At 44.0% G+C, this 16909-nt stretch overlaps 1 protein-coding gene across 8 annotated transcripts in view; it reads right to left on the minus strand.

Annotated features, from left to right (window-relative positions):
* LOC108927934 (protein TANC1-like) overlaps window positions 1-16909 on the minus strand; it is a 109676-nt gene that overhangs the window by 14607 nt on the left and 78160 nt on the right. For all 8 annotated transcript variants that reach the window (XM_018741597.2, XM_018741598.2, XM_018741595.2 and 5 more), the window contains 10 exons: window positions 16225-16506; window positions 15463-15617; window positions 10326-10557; window positions 8102-8268; window positions 6817-7424; window positions 4320-4428; window positions 3933-4055; window positions 1931-2167; window positions 1302-1487; window positions 465-543 (listed from right to left, as the gene is read on the minus strand). In XM_018741597.2, the coding sequence (XP_018597113.2) occupies window positions 465-543; window positions 1302-1487; window positions 1931-2167; window positions 3933-4055; window positions 4320-4428; window positions 6817-7424; window positions 8102-8268; window positions 10326-10557; window positions 15463-15617; window positions 16225-16506 (2178 nt within the window). The remainder of the gene's footprint in view (window positions 1-464; window positions 544-1301; window positions 1488-1930; window positions 2168-3932; window positions 4056-4319; window positions 4429-6816; window positions 7425-8101; window positions 8269-10325; window positions 10558-15462; window positions 15618-16224; window positions 16507-16909) is intronic.

A 16909-nucleotide genomic window follows, 5' to 3' on the forward strand; every position in this document is an offset into this window, starting at 1 on the left:
CAAAGGTTTTACGTGAGAAATAAAGCGTGCCGATGGACTGGCTGAACGAACGCCATGAGACCGAGGGCCGAGTTCTTCATGGGACGCACGCCTGCGGTTTCAGTCCGTAATGGATGAAATGCTCGTTTACAGCACAGGAAGCACATTTAGAGCCCATGACTCTCCAATCAAGGTAAAAGCTAAAATGGACCAGTTGAAGTGGGCTTCCAACGAAGAGAGGGGCAGTGAGCCGAAGGTAAGAAAGAAGGTTATAAACAGATCCTGATGCTTGTGTAAATATGAGTTTTGAAAAGCTACGGTTAGACTGAGAAAGTTTTAGCCGGAAATATACAAAATATTTAGCGGGGGGGGGGGAACTTCTATTCTACAAGCTGTTGCTTCGTATAGCAGATGACAAAATAGCTGGAACTAATTCATACCAAAAAAAAAATTGAAAATGAGGACCAAAAAATACACATACAAACCTGTCTCTCCCCACAGAGTGTCATGACCATCAATATGGACCGTGTGCTCCCCATCCAGCGCTAGCAAGCTCCTCACAACCTGTCAAAAAAAAAAAAAAAAATTGTTAATTGAAATGACACTGCAGAAAACCCAAGAAAGTAAATGTCAGGAGATGTACACTGTGAAGTGTAAACTATACATCAAATATTCAAACACCATTTTAAATACAGAACATCAAAATTTACAGTTCAGCTCAGTTGATTGACAAGATCTGCCGCATCAAACACAAGCATCATTCTTGTAGCACACGCGAATCCCTGTGGACTGGAGCAACGACATCTGGAAAGCCCACGTGAACTCTAAATCGTGGCTTACTAAATATTAATATCTCAGTGATCACTCTTCATGACGTCTCACCGCACCATTTGAGCACTGCCGGTCAACAGGATGCTTTCAGAGGAGGCACTATGGGCGATTCCTCAACATGTGAGCGCGCTTCAATAAGGAAACCAAAACGATAGCCCGGGGCCCAGTGTGGCCACATGCTAAGATCGATATGCCTTGGGAGAACACGAAGAAATACAACCTCCGCAGTCGCGCTAAGAACAAAATATGCACGAGGTCCTCTCGAGCACTTCTGTGTCGAAAGACTTCCGTTAGTTCAACAGCTTTGTCCAGCGACACACAGAAAGGGTTTACTGGTGTAGTGCTGCGTGATGTACAAGAAATAATGGGAAGGACATTTGTACTCTAACAAGCAAGTGCACTAGGTGTGCCTGAAGGGGCCAGTAGCTTACCCGCATCTATAACAAGGGCCAGATGTGACCAGTGTTGGGTGCATCTGTGAGGTAACTCACCTGGGTGTGGCCCATACTGGAAGCAGCAATAAGGGCTTGTTGGAGGGCTTTATTCTTGGTGCCACAGTCCTGCTGCTGGCCCTCGGGGTTCCACTCAAGCTCTAGCAGGAACTGGATAATGTCAGGGTAGCCCCTCAGAGCAGCGTGTACCAGGGCACACTGACCGCTCTTGTCCACGTGGTCAACCTGTAGAGAGAAATTGTAAGAACTGGACGTTAAAGTTACGATTCGGCAAAGTGACCGAAGCAACAACGGTCTGCCCGTTTGGAGCGATACGTGATGCATCAAGTGGCCTTCAGTCCTGTATGTGCAAGTACAGAAAGATATATTTAGAGACCATGTTAACCTGGGATTAAAATACCTAAGAAAACAACTGATAACTGATGTCAATCTCCAGGTATTTAATGAATAACCCTGCTGGTGCTGCTGCTAACTTCCACAGGAGCTTCCGTGTGTGAATTTTGCACATCAAAACTTGCAGCCATTGTCAAACGCTGGCATTCGACGAAAAACTATTTGTTAGCCTTATCACAGTTTACCAGTCATTCATTTAGAAGAACAAAGTTGCTCGAGAGCAGTACTAAAAGAAAGGATGACTTCTGATGTGATCCAATGATATCCGGACTCACCTTCGCCTCCCTCTTGCAGAGCAGGCTCACCAGGCCGAGGTGGCCGGCGGCGGCCGCAAAACAGAGGGGCGTGGCACCGGTCTCGGAGGCGCCGTCCACGGAGGCCCCGAACTCCAGAAGGAGACCGGCCATCTCCTGATGGCCCAGGTGGGAGTGCACACAGAGCACAGGCGCATTGTTCAGCGTTTCTGTGCGGTAGTTCACGCCGGCCCCGCTGAGCATCAGCAATCTGCTCACCTGAGGACACAGCACGCGGCGAGTCAGACGACGCACCGCGACGGCACGGTACCGAACGGGGCGCTCGGCCTCGTTTCCTCAGGCGTGAAAACGGAGAAGCGAACTCTCTGGAAGAGTCTGCTGAAAGCTCCCCGTTTCAAGTGCCGCTGACTGAGAAATGACACCAGACTGTATAAAACACAACTCTCACAGGTGGAGGAGAGTGCTGAGGTGTGTCCACCTAAACAATCAACATTGTTCTCAAGCACTCTGTCAGTAAGGGCGAAATGTCACTGTCTGAAGCCTGCACAAATAAGAAAGTGTGCCGCGGATCAAAAGACCTATTACCCACATCACTCGAGAGGAAGCAAAACAACAGAAATAACACCAAAGCCACACCGCTGACCCACAGGAGCCACCGGACGTTTCGGCTAGTAATAAAAGTTCGAAGCTGAAGCGGAGCGATCCTGCTCCTGCCCTTTAGCGTTAATCTCCCCCTACTCTGGAGCCGGGTGATAAGGGCAGCGCGGCCGTTGGCACGCGCCCCCGGCCTCGTTCTCTGAACCGCAAACGGGCCCCTCATCTGAAACCATCTCATCGCTCCCTCAGGCACAGCGTTCAGCCCGATCTCACACTGGCATCAGCGACAACAAAAACCCCAACTTATCAGAATCGGTGTGGAACCTCTTCACGGGTGAGGACACATCTCTTTTTTAAAGGAAAAAAAAAAATTCTTTATGATGATGTCTCATTCTGGCTTTGAGGAAAATGACATTTTCATCTGATCCTTTGAGCATGTAGATTGCAATTTACAAATTCATTAAATGCTACATTGCACATATTCATGGTTTCTAGCATGAAATAATCAAACTGTATTCTTCCCCTCGATAAGGACGTGAATAATAAACGCTTAATCAAAGAGCCGTGGAATTCAGCGAGAGTAAAAAGCTGAAGAAATGGAATTTGTTTTATTTAGTGGAACATCATTGGAATAAATTAATAGTATCACTTGGTGGCCTGCAGGCTTTCAAGGACAAATCAGCTAATTAATTCTGTGGTTTGTAAGCAGTTTTCTTTGCTCTGCATTGTTTATGAGAAAGAGAAAAACGTGATTTAAAGTTCTAAAAAAAAAAAAAAAAAAAAAAGACATACCTTTAGGACCACGATTAACGAAGAAGCACAACACTTTGTTACTTAAAGCTAACGCACACCTACATGCACAGCTAGTCATTTTGTCGCCCCTCTTTCCATATAAAATTATCACTGGTTTAACAAGGTCTACTAATTAAGCTGTTCCGCAAACTTTCCTGCAAAAAGTAGCCCGAACGATGATGGGCCGAACAGCAGACAGGTGCTGGGTGCACGCAGCTCGGTAGAGATCAGTGCATTGTGCAACAGCTCGTTGAAATGGAAAGAACTACTGCAATAACAGGGCAAAGACAGAATCCTGAAGTGGATTTAACTGAGAAACAAACAACGGGGAGCAGATTTCTATAATTGCAAATATTTCTTCCGCATGCACGCTTGGACTGTGAAAAAGTGATTTTCAGACAATTGCAGCTAGTCGGTTCTGCCAACCTGTAGTTTTTATTCAGGTCAAAAATGTCCCGGAGAAGACTTTGTATTGTGTGTTTTCCATGAAAGAATTTAAGCAGACCAAACTTAAATGGCACAAAGCAGTGACTCGAGTGGTTATGACCACTGCGCCCATTTATCTTGCTTAAATGACAGGTCTCAAAAAATGGAATCGCCGTCTCGGACGTCATCGACACACAGACGGGTCTACCTTGACGTTGGGTGTGTAGAGGTTTCTGAGGGAAGCCAAGGCAGCTGACAGACCATCGGTGCTGCAGCTCATCCACATGGCCTGTAGCACACTAGAGGACATGCCTGTCTTCTTACTCTGACCCTGCACAAACAGCAGACATTAAGGAAAGGGGGAGGGGGCACAAATCCCACCCCAGCCCAAATTATCCTGAGAAGTAAACGTCATTCCTCCAAAACTTGTTTAAGGTCTCTGTGCCCCGGGTTATCTTCAGTGTGGGAAACTCTTCTGGATATATATTCTGGATCGTAGTCGTATAGCAGATTGACAGGAATACAACTAATGTTACACTGTTAATAGAGACAATCTAGTGTCAGACATTCACGGTCTGCAATTTGTTTCTTGTACCTTAAAAATGTGTGCTTTCAGGATATGATGGCCAAGTTCCATGGTCTGTTGGCGGTTTAGTTTTCCGTCTTGCCGGGACAGCATGAAGGCCATGAGAGCGTGTCCACTCCTACATAGGGGAATCACTCAAAATAAGCAGCAGACAAAACATCCTAAGCGCACCAGCATTCAGAACAGTTTTTCCATATTGTTAATTGGAAATTTAAGCTGGTTAATACCGTTTTACCATCGATGCTATGAAGGAAAACTGTTCCAGATACCGCACCTATGCCTTCTTACTGACGTTCTTTAAATTGTGCAATTCATCCAATAAGCAGGGTAATTAATACATTTACGTCTGGGGGAAGAAAGGCAAAAAAGAAAAAATTCTTTGCTCAACTCTCTCTGTACACATTCTGCAGTAGCTAGAGCATTGTGCCATAATGGGAGGTCTCCTCCGATTAAAATGCATTCTCTATCTCATTATTTTGGACACATATCTGCAGCAGTCAGTTCCTCACTGGCAAAGTCTGTGGACTGTCGCACCCCCCCCGCTAAGACAGGTGCATTAATTCATCTGTTAATACACACCGTTCTCCCCTAGGTGTGATTAAACGGTTCTAAATGCCGTCTAGACGGGTATCTCACCCATGTGGATAAGAAGTACGAGCGAATCGGTTCCTGTACTTTTCCCCCCTCATCATTCGGGCTCGACTCGCTTTAGTGTTAATTAACGGAGAACTTCATTAAAAGGCCACGCATGGCTGCAGCTTCCCTCTGATCTCTTGCAAGAGCACTTCCATTAAAAGTCTGAAGGTTTGCGCTTTGGCTCTTAAATAGGAAATAACAAGCAGTTTTAAGGAATTTTTCTTTTTTAAACTGTGGGCTTTCACTTTTTTTGTCTCTACTGACTGTGTCTGGGGACTTATAACTGCACACGGTAACAGGTGGGTCACCGGTTGTTGGAGAGGGCACCGGAACACCAGCTACTTCCCGGCTTTGAAGGCCAGAAACATCAGACAGCCCTAAGGACACAAGGGTTCCTAAATGTGTAACGATCCTTCTTGTCAATGAGTTAATGAAGGGAACGTGCCAAGGACATTCGTGGCCGAAGACAGCAGGAAATAGGCAGAGCCGTAACACTCAGATGAATTAAGACAGCTGCTCGTTATTGCAAAAAGTGTAAAAAAAAAAAAATAAAATAAATAAAAAATACCTATGTGAAATTCCTAATAAGTAAAATACCTTTATAAGGCTGGATGAGTACACAGCAATGTCAGCATTTCAGCAGACGCACTGTTGTGCACGCAACAACTTCCAGTCTCAACTAAGCATCATTAAGAGGCTCAAATGGAATGAGTCAAGCAACAGACAGCTATTACATTTAAGTATTGTTTATGAAAACTGTAATAAACAGCAAGCCCAAGAAGATTTGCAGAAACCAGTTTTACGGTCAAATCTATTTACAGAGCTGAAGCAGCCACATTTTCCCAAGGATTCAGGCCTTTGACCAACAGCTACCTATATTTTCCTGTGTTTACATCATCAGGTTAATCCACCGAGTTCTGATAAAAGGACACTTGAGATCATCTTGCTTTTAACAAGGAGGGGGGAAAAAGGGAAAAAAAACCTTAGAGCAGTTTTTTTGAATGCACTAAGCTTTCTGAAGTGCATGTCATGTGACCAAATAGCCATATTTCATTAATGTTTTTTGTAATAAAGCTCATAGCTCTGAAATATGCCCTGCAGACACTGCTGTCTTGGCTCTTTGAACCAGTTTGCTATGCTATTCTGATTAAAAGTTTAATAGAAAATCCTGCATCACTGAGCACTTACATTGTCAGCAAGGAAAAAAAAAAAAAAAGAATAAATCATCCTTATCTTGTGTCAAAGACAACAGACATTTTGGAAGAAGTGATGAATGTAACAATGGTAGAACAAACAAAATTAGAATTGCCACAAATGTATAACTTGTTAATCCTTATACTGTTACGGTCTCCCTGGGTCTTCAAGAATACAAGATTGTTAAAATCCTCATTGTATGCTTCTTTTCCTGTTTATTTTTACTGCAAAGAAATGTTTTGGAATGTGGGCTGTGCATCTCTCCCTGGAGCTCCAGTCCATTAGGACTAAAACAGGAAATCAAGCAAAAGCTCCAGCCCTAAACACTGCAGGGATTCCACCCAATGCTAGATGTAAACAATGATGCCTCCTCCTTGTTTATCTAATTCCCCAGAAGGGAAGCACGCTGGCATCCTGTCTCAGAAGTCAGCCTGTCTGATGTATGGCGCCAAAATCAGTTTCCACTGGAGAGCAAATCCAAAATCCACTTGGCTTTATACATGTAATCAGGTCAGCCTGCTTTAACTGGCACTGACAATGAAGAACGAAAATCGATTCTGCCAGTGAGGTGTGTGGGGTGGTGATTTTTCTATTTCAGGTGAATGGAAAGGGCAGGGGAGTGGGATCAAAGCAGAGGAAAGGGCCATGACAAGCTAAGGGAGTAGAGCACTCGCACCTGGGGTCACAGAGGAAGTCTGAGTTCTCTCCTTCAGCCCTCCATACCAGCCACTCGCGGAAGGATGGATGGCAGAACATGCGAGTCTTGTCACGCCTCTTGATGAGAAAGCAGGAGAGGCCCTCCATACGTTGCTGGAAGTCATCCCATTCTAGCTCCCCGACCACACTGCCCGCATTGATGGCCTGGTAGAGTTGTTCATCTGTCAGTGGGTGGAGTGACGCCAGGGCCACGTTGAGTATGGGCCGTGCACGCTCGAAGGCAGAATTGGTCATGAACTTCATGTTGCACTGCAACAGGTAGAGCTCAGCCACAGAGACGGGCACCACCTTGTAGCTGGCACTCTTGATGACCAGGTGGCCACGTTCAAACAGATCCAAGGTCAACTTCAGGTACAGGTAGGAGCCCTGGCTACGCTGGACAAGGTGGGTGCTCAACCTTCCCACTGTCACGGGGTCAGCCTTGCCGTTGAGCGATATGTTGTTCACGATCTCCTTACTGCTGCTAACACGATACTGGATGTAGGCGTTGAGATCACTGCTGATTTCCTTGTTGTCTGGGAAGTCATCCAACGAGATCTTGGAGAATGGCAAGAGACTGGTGATGTCCTATTTGGGATGAAGAATAATGCATTATCTTTACAGTGGTCCAAAAGACTGTCAGTCAGGGTTTGTTCACTTACACAATTGTTACAGAATGTGCCACTCTACAGTCACAATGGCATACATAAAAATGACACCAAATATATAGTGCAAAAAAACTGGACTATTGAGATAGCTGATGTCTTTCAAATCAGAAGTTTAAACATTAAAAAAAAGAAGACACCTTTAGCTATATTCAAGATTAATGCCACCATGGTCAGTGAGTTAAGTGTTTCTCCAGATGTTAGATGGTGAACTGAGGACCAATGGTACTGTTCACAAATTCAGACTACAAGCAGGGTGACGGAGGAGCCACTGTTCCCTCGTGCTGCATCTACAGTAAGTGCACAAGAGCACAGCCTGGTGCCCAATGGCCTCAAATATCAATAACTCATAATCTAGCTATTTCAGCTCTGCCAGAGATAGAGGAATCTTTCAGCAAGGTGACACCATCCTCCCTTAATCATGACAGTGTAAAACTAGACTAAAAAGAATATACAATTTGGAGATGTGAACATGATTCAGGAGAATGCATTTTGGGGATACACCGATTATTGTGGCACAGAAGCTCTACTTTTATTTAGCCCACAGAACTAACACTTCCACTGGACATGATATAACTGTTACAAGTAATCTGTCCTCACCAGAAGGTTGACTCGCACGGTAACTATCAACTTCAACCAGACCGGAAACTTGGAGATGATTTTAGTGATGAACGAGGCAATGGTGTCCCCATAGTCTGGTTTGTGGAACTCTGCTTCATTAAGCCCATCGATGAGGATGATGAGGTCCTCCTCAGGTATCTTCCTCTCTATACCCAGAAAGTGCAGCGGAGTGGGGGGAAAAAATAATGAATCTCAGCTACAGGTGTTACATGAGCTCATCTGGCATACATGTCTGAAACTAGCCTCTACAGCAAAAGTCAGCATACATGACTGTGGTATAAATTCTGAACAACAGTGATATAAATGTTTACTAAATTTAAAAAATTAAATTCCTTTGTTTAAAAACAAAAAAGCAAAAAGATATTGCCAGTTGAGGAACAGAACACTTGGAGGGCTTGCTCACGGTATGAACGTTCCAAGTAAAAAAAATTATATAAAGATAAGAACACTTTACACAGTATATTGAACTGCATTTTTGTCATATCTGATTTATAAAAATTCTGCCTAGGGCAAGTTGAAAGTGGCCAGTATTTCTGCATTCAACCATTAGTTAGCAGTAATTTTAAATGCATTTTTAATGTTGTTTGGAGTCAATAAAAATTATGAAATAACTCAAAATCTTAAAAATTGATCATTTTAACTTTTTTTTTTTTTTTTTACAACCCCTGACAGTGAATGAATGAAAGGTGAATTAGTGGTAAAAATGGCTTTGGGTTTACAAATAATCAAGATACAGATGGACTACCGGTGCCAACAGTGTACATAAATTAAAGAACCGGTATATAGGATTTATGCTATAAAGAAAAGAAATATGAGCACTGTCTTCTGAGGTAACCTTACTGTAGGGTTTTCTTTTTTTACTCCCTAGACAGTGGAAGAAAACTGTTTTCCATGTAGGGCCTTGTGTTGAAGACCATTAATTCCAAACGGGAAAAAAAAAAAAAAAAGGGGGGGAGGAAGGTAGGGATGATCCATCACAATCTAGCCCCTAGGTGTCTTCAGAGCAAAATTTGTCCCTATATACCTAATGGTGGAACCACACTGGTCCTCATTCTTTTCTGTCTGCAGCATAGGAAACACAAGGCTTGTACAGCTTTAAGTAAAGCCTGGGACCCATAAGGGAAAAAAGCGACCTTGAAATGTCCTTGGAACTGTTCATGATGGAGAACTGCCTGCCTTGGGAGAGATTCTGTCTTATTCGCACGGAAATGTATATTTAAGGCAAGAATTTAATCAATATCTGCACGATACAATTTTTTCCACAAGCACATACTGAGCTACTTCACTTACCTACAACGTTCAGTTAACTTCTTTTTATTCCAGGGCAATACTTTTTTTTATTCTGGTGGATATTGTTTTTATATTTTTCAAGATGAAACCCATCTATCGAAACTTGTAACAAGACTCCAGTGCAACCCTCATCACTTCCTGCCCCATTAGGCCATCTCTGTCACACTGTGAACATCTTGGAGGACAGTATGTCAACAGCAGTGAATTCCTGTGTACATGACAAATATAACTCATCTAATCATATCCTAGTCCACTTACCGATATTTTCTATTACTATTTTTTAATTGCTTTTTAGCTGATAACGCCATCTGAAGCAACTCGCATCTGACCCATTCATACAGCTGGGTATTTTTTTTATCGGAGCAATTCAGGGTAAGTACTTCACTCAGCATTAGTAGGAAGTGGAGCTTGAACAAGCAGCGTTCAGGTTATAAGCCTGTCGTTAACTATACCTGCTACTGCTTCAGTTTGCAGTGCAAACACTCCGAAGCCTTTTCATTGCAATTTGCGGAAGCACGAAGGGCATTATTCTGCAATGCAGAAAAGCTAGAAACTCTCTGCCCTTGGCAAATGCAGTGAGAACAATGTTTTATCCACCCAGAGAGAGAAACTTCCAAATGTTTTAAAAAACAAAAAGGCATGGTGAGAATATTGCGCTTCTAAGTAAAATAAGATGCTGATGAGTAAAAAGGCAACATCATTGTACTGCAAAATGTTTTATATTGTAAATGCTTTGTGAGCATCTGCAATTAGTGGAAAAGTGAACACTTGCCAGGATTTTGCCCTTTCTGAGATGTGTCTGCATCTAGACTTGTCCTCACGTTGGTGTAATGCGTTGTATTGTTTTCCGAGATAGACGTTGCTTTGAAGAAGAGCTTCTGCTAAATGAACACATGTAAATTCAAATTCATACCCTTGCGGAGCGTGACCAGCGGTTCCAGCACCCCTCTCCGGAAGGCCGCCAAGGGGTCCTGAACGCAGGAGCGCAGACTGAGCATGCTCTGCAGGTGCGGTTCCTTCAGGAGCAGCTCCCTGTAGGCAGTGAGTTGGTGCGCTCTGCACAGCAGTGCGGAAATACTGTGCACAAACTCGGGCACCAGGCACGTGTACGTGTTGTCTGCTTGGCAATAGTGGTATGCCACAACCTGAAAGAAGAGGTCATTGCAATGTAAGGGATTTTATGTGCAGAATTCCCAAGGACTGCTGTAAACCCATAAACAATTAGGTGTTAAACATGAGAACCTAATATCTTGCACAAGCATCCTTTTTCCTTACATGGTGAGAATTACAGCTCAGAATCACCATTTTAGGAGCAATGCCAACAGCATGACTCTAGAATTCGTCTTTGCACGACTGATCTTGCGGTTATAGCCAAACATACAGCGCTTTAGTTAAGGGGGCTACCTTAAACTGCACATTATAGCCGTAGTACCGTTCAAACTACTTGAGTTTCCGGTGCCATTCTTTTGCTAGAAAGGTGAAGAAAAAAAAGCTCGACAAATAACCTCTCCCCAACATGCCAGGCGGAGCTTAAAAAGCAGAATCTTCAAGCCGAGCTGTACGGCTTGTGAAGTCGTGGTCTCCCGAAAGGGAAGCGGGGGAGGGGTGGGACTGGAAACCAGTGGGAGCTGTGCCTGCCCCTGTCCTAATTACATACGAACCTGGAGGAGCTGACACACTTTCAGGATCAGGTGACCACCCAAGGACTGCCTGTTTGAGCCGACGTTGAAGAAACGCCAAGGAAACGACCACAGCATGCTAGCAGAATGTTGCCGAATTCTACACACATTCCTGCCAGGATGACCTCTAAAACAGAACGCATTTGCAGAGGCAGAAATATAACCCCTGCAAAATAATAAATTAAGAGTAAGCATTTGGCTGTGACGCCATTTAACGGCGGCACCTGTAATGCCATCCAAACTGGCTTAATCTGCGCCTTTTGAGTCATAAAATCGAGTTAATTCAAAGCAATAGCATGGCACTTGGCAAGAGATTGTAGGACACAGAAGTACCTTGAGGCATAGGCCTATATGAGCTTTGGGTGGGTTTTAATTTCACATGATGTATTATTGAGGCTTTTTCTTGAAGGATTACAGTATTTTCCCTTTCGACAGATGGGGTTAATGGAAATGGCTTGTTTTTCACCTCAGGGTCCACATTCTGGTCCAAAAGAGGCTTCTACAATATCAAGCAGATGAGAGAGCATCAATCCACAGTCTTTAGTAAGGTAAGATGCTGACATCAGCTTTTTTAAAATGGGGAGTGGCAACACTTTTAACCATTATGAGGACAATTAAGTAATTTGTGTGCAGGTAAACTAAAGTAGAACAAATACACTGGAACATTCCTGCAACATGTATAAGGAGACACCCTTCTTTTCATGCAGCAATGAGAAAAGAAGAGAAGGAACTATGGTCTGGTGTAGCAAGAAGTCAGCTGAAAGGAAATGGAAGGGCCAGCAAGGTTTTCATGAAACCTTATAGGAGATTAGGCACAGATTCTTGGGAACAGATGTCAAGTGTTTCACCTGAGGGCATTAAAATGACCCGCAGCAGCAACACAACACAACATTCCCCAACAACCTGACCTGGCTTACTTGAACTTCATGATACACATCTAAAGAACGACCTGGCAATATCGCCAAGACAAAACATCTCCTGAAGTCCAACATCAGAAGAGCCCTCTGAAATGTTGTTAGAGGCAACCTGCAGCTGAACAGGGACTCTAAACTTGAGACCTTTACTTGCACTTTAGAGTGATCTTGTAAACTCCTTTTCCTTGATCATCATATGGCCATGCAGAGCAATCCCTGGACCCAATGACTGACACAAGATGCCTGCCCATACCGATACAGATCCCCCCTTCATGTTTAACAGTTGGCAACAGACATTGTGAGTAGAAGGCATTCTTTTGCCTTTACCAAACGTATACCCACCTGGATGTAAGAAAAAGGTTGAAAGCGGTTTCTGAATGAAAGACCTGCCATAAATCTGTTTTGAGCTCATGCTGTAGAGTTGTACTGCTCTGCACTCACCTTTGCAGCTGCATTTGTAACTGTGCTTACGTTACCTCAGAGTTTAACTCCCTTTTCAGACACACACACACACACACACACACACACACACACACACACACACACACACACAGTCTGAAACTGCTTGTCCTGAGCTGGGCCATGGTGAACGGAGCCTAACCCGGCAGCACAGGGCAGGAAGGAGTACACCCAGGACGAGACACCAGTCCGTTGCAAGGCACCCCAAGCAGGACTCGAACCCCAGACCCACCAGAGAGCAGGACCCAGCCAAGTCAGCTGCACCAATTCCTTTATACTTAGTACTTGTACCACAACTCACTGAGCACTTTATTAGGAACACATGTACACCTGCTTATTCATGCAATTATGTAATCAGCCAATCATGTGGCAGTAGCATAATGCATAAATTCATGCAGATACAAGTCAGGAGTTTCAGTTAATGTTGCCATAAAACACCAGAATGGGGAAAAAATGTATCCCTATGATTTTCACCACGGCATGATTGTTGGTGCCAGATGAGCTGGTTTCAGTATTTCTGTAACTGCTGATCTCCTACAATTTTCACACACAACAGTCTCTAGAGTTTACTCAGACCGGTGCAAAAAACATCCAGTGAGCAGCAGTTCGGCAGACAGAAACGCCTTGTTGATGAGAGGGGTCAGAGGAGAATAGCCAGACTGGTTCGAGCTGACAGAAAGGCTGCGGTAACTCAGAGAACCACTCTTTACAACTGCGGTGAGCAGAAAAGCAACCCGGAATGCACAACACGTCGAACCTTACATTTACATTTATTCATTTAACAGAAGCTTTTGTCCAAAGCGATGTACATCTCAGCAAAAGTACAATTTATGCATTACATTAAGAGAAAGAGACATGGCTGCAGACATGTGACTCTCAAGTAAACCTAGCTTGTTAACCTTGAGGCGGATGGGCTACAACAGCAGAAGACCACGTTGGGTTCCACTCCTGTCAGCCAAAAATAGAAAGCAGAGGGTGCAGTGGGCAGAGGCTCATCAAAACTGGACACTTAGACTGGAAAAACGTAACCTGGACTGATGAATCTTAGCTTCTGCTGTGGCAACACGGGTCAGAATTTGGCATCAACAACCAGAATCCATAGACCCAACCTGCCTTGCGCCAACAGTCCAGACTGGTGGTGTAATGATGTCTGGGATGTTTTTCTTGGCACACTTTGGGCTCGTTAGTCTGTACCAGTCAGTCATCGCTTGAATACCACAGACTAAGTATTGTTGCTGACCATGTGCATCCCTTTATGGCCACAATTCACCCATCTTCTAATGGCTACTTCCAACATGATAATGATGACACAAAGCAAAAAAAGTCACCCCATACTGGTTTCATGAACATGACAATGAGTTCAATGCTCTTCAGTGGCCTTCCCAGTCACCGGATCTGTCTCCAATAGAACACCTTTGGGATGTGGTAGAAGGGGAGATTTGCAGCATGAATGTGCAGCTAACAAATCTGCAGAAATTGTGTGATGCAATCATGTCAACATGGACTATAATATCAAAGGAACGTTTCCAACATCTTGTGGAATCCAAGCCACAAAGAACTGAGGCTGTTTTGAGAGCAAAGGGAGGCTCAACCCAGTATTAGTATAGTGTTCCTAGTAAAGTGCTCAGTGAGTGTATATTCACTTCTGCATATATTTTTATATTCTGGTATATTCCGGAGCCAGAAAACCCTTTTTCGGCTAAGTGAGATGTATATTTCAATGGAAAAATTCAGGTTACACAACTTTCTCAAAAGGGCAAAGGCAATGGTTCTTTCAGCAAACTAAAACGGCAACCTTCAGGTTAATATTGTATACCTTCAGTATGTCAGCACAGTGCTGAGCATTAACCCTCAGAAGAAAATCTCCAAAGGAATAATTCCTTGATCAAGGCAGCTCTGTTGAGAAGCACCTAGTTATCAAGTTACAGGTGCTTCGGGCCCTTTCCTCCCTGTGCCTTGGGCAATGTGATGCTTCTCTGCTTTTCCAACCACCCAACTAACCGGTTCCCTTGACGCACACAGTGGCACGTCTCTGGGGTACTTCATAGCTTCCTTCCCACTCAAAGACCTGGTGAGTTCTGCAAAGGCTTCATAAGAAAACATTTCAACTGCAAAACTTGATTTTAAAAGCAAACAAATGGAAGAAACCAGAATTTCTAACTGCATAAAGTTACAGTATAAAAGAAATAACTGGGGTTTGATTGAATAAAAAAAACCTGCATTTTTAATTAACAGATTTTCGCAGCTGCATTTCTTCTTGTTTAAAGCTTACTTTTAAATCTCTACAGCTTTCCAAACTTAGCACAATGGGAAAAGATACAGACTTTGAGGAAAATAAATATAGGCAAAAACTAAGATTTGGAGAGTTACTGTATGAAGAGGTGAACTAAATAGCTACTTTTCCCCACACTTAATTGGGACCAGAATGAGCATCTCTGGAGAGCCTCAACTCTACCGTGGGTCTTATCAGACGTACAAGTCCCATCTTCCACTCCTACCTTTTACCATTCAGTCCACGGGGAAGCGCTTTCTTCGGCCAAACCCATAAAGCAAGCCAGGTTTTGTCTGAGCTGTCTGGCATAGGCGAGGTGGGAATATGCCAGCCCAAGCCAAGCTTAACACACAATAAGTACAGACCCATTAGCACCAATGCCAGAGCAACTAGTGTGTGGAGGTGAAGCTACACAGTTCTGTTCAAACTCCGAAAGTATTCAATGCTAGCTCTTTATTCATTTGCAGATCAAGTTTTTTGCCAATCACCATTGTGCACATGCTGTTTTGTCTAAGTATCAGTTATAATAACTCATAGAAAGCATCTGGCTGGCTCCCTGGCTCACTAAAAGTGTTGTGGTACTAATGTCGCTTGTGCAGCCTTTTTGTTCATGGCTGTGTGCATTTCACATTGAATGTAATGACAATGTGAAGTCCGCACAAACATAAGGCTGTTTTGTTTCTGTAGGGGGTTCAAGAGGGAGAGTGGGAGTGGACAGGATCCTACCTTGGTGGCCAGCCGTTTTACAGCTTCTTCCTTGCGTCTCTGGACCTCAGGCGTTCCTGGGCAGCTGCCACCCCGCATGGTGTTGCTGGCATTTGGGGGTGGGGTGGGCTGTGGTGGTGGCTGGCTGAGAGGCAACTCTGTGCTCGAGTCCCCACCTGCATGGTAACACAGGAGTATTAGAGAACATAAAATATATAATACAGAGCAATGCAATTAAATTTTCAATCAACTTGTAAACTGTTCATGTCAACATCGCAATGAAAATCAAGAGCTACCAAAACATCCTTTACTATTTACCAAGATGCATAATGTAGAAATGAGTGAAACCAGTTATGTATTGTAACAGCTCTGACCACTACTGCAGTAATGTAGGTAAAATAATGAGTAATGAATTGAAGAGAATTTCCTTCAGTTGGGATTATGCCACAGACACAGATAATTATACCTATTTAAACCACTGCTACATACAAGATGTCAGTGGCTTCTCCATTTTGTCATTTGAATTCAACTATCCCAGTAATGACATTCCAAGGATTGAATGGGGTACACAGCACAACATTAGCAAAAAACATCTTTTATACAAGACACAACCCTTTGACTGCTCTGCACCTGCACACCACCCCTCATGCTGATGAGTTCGTGTGCGGTCACTGTGGTATTAAAGAGCGGGTGGCGTTGCTAACTGGCACTGCTCTAATCCTATGGTCTCCAGTGCGCTAATGCAGCAATCCCCGGGGCCTGCGGCCGAGGATTAGCCCTTACTTTTCGGGGAGGCAGTTGGGCTGTTGGAAGCAATCTGACGCATGCGTCCGCCATGGCAGCTGAGGGCAACTAGGCGGGAGATGACGGCCGTCTTGCCAAAGCCCACGCTACCCACTACCACAGCACCACGGCCTTCGCCCTGGTCGCTCGTCCTCAGCGTGTCCTCGAGCCTCTGAAAGAGCCAGTCTCGGCCCACAAACACCGAGTCAGTGGTAATGCTGGGCACCTCAAAGAGCAGGGGCTTGAGCATGATGTCTGCTGGCTTGTAGGGGGCAAATCTGGCTGCAGGAAACAAAAGGCAGATGTCTCTGGTCAGTTTGTCTTCTCTGTCATTAATACAGGACAACAAAAGGCAGGCAGGCAGGCCGGGGGGTCGTCTGAATTGAGTCCCACTTGAGCACTTAATTACCTTATGGCCCAAACAAACTCCTTTATTAAATGGATTTAACCACTTGTGCCTTTCAAAGTGGTTGAACCACTTAACTGTTGGCACAAATCAAGAGGCTGAAGACACTGATATACAGTACTGAAAACAAACATCAGCTTTACCTTATTTGCAGGAGAATTGCAGCCGTTTTACAGTCATGTCATATTCAGATGTTTGGATCTGCCACAACTACCCAAAAATAATTTACTATAATGTGTTACACTGTCAAAATTACTGAGCTGACAATTGTGTTAAAAC

This window comes from Scleropages formosus, chromosome 12 (genome assembly GCF_900964775.1).
Source record: "Scleropages formosus chromosome 12, fSclFor1.1, whole genome shotgun sequence".
NCBI classification, from domain to species: Eukaryota; Metazoa; Chordata; class Actinopteri; order Osteoglossiformes; family Osteoglossidae; genus Scleropages; species Scleropages formosus.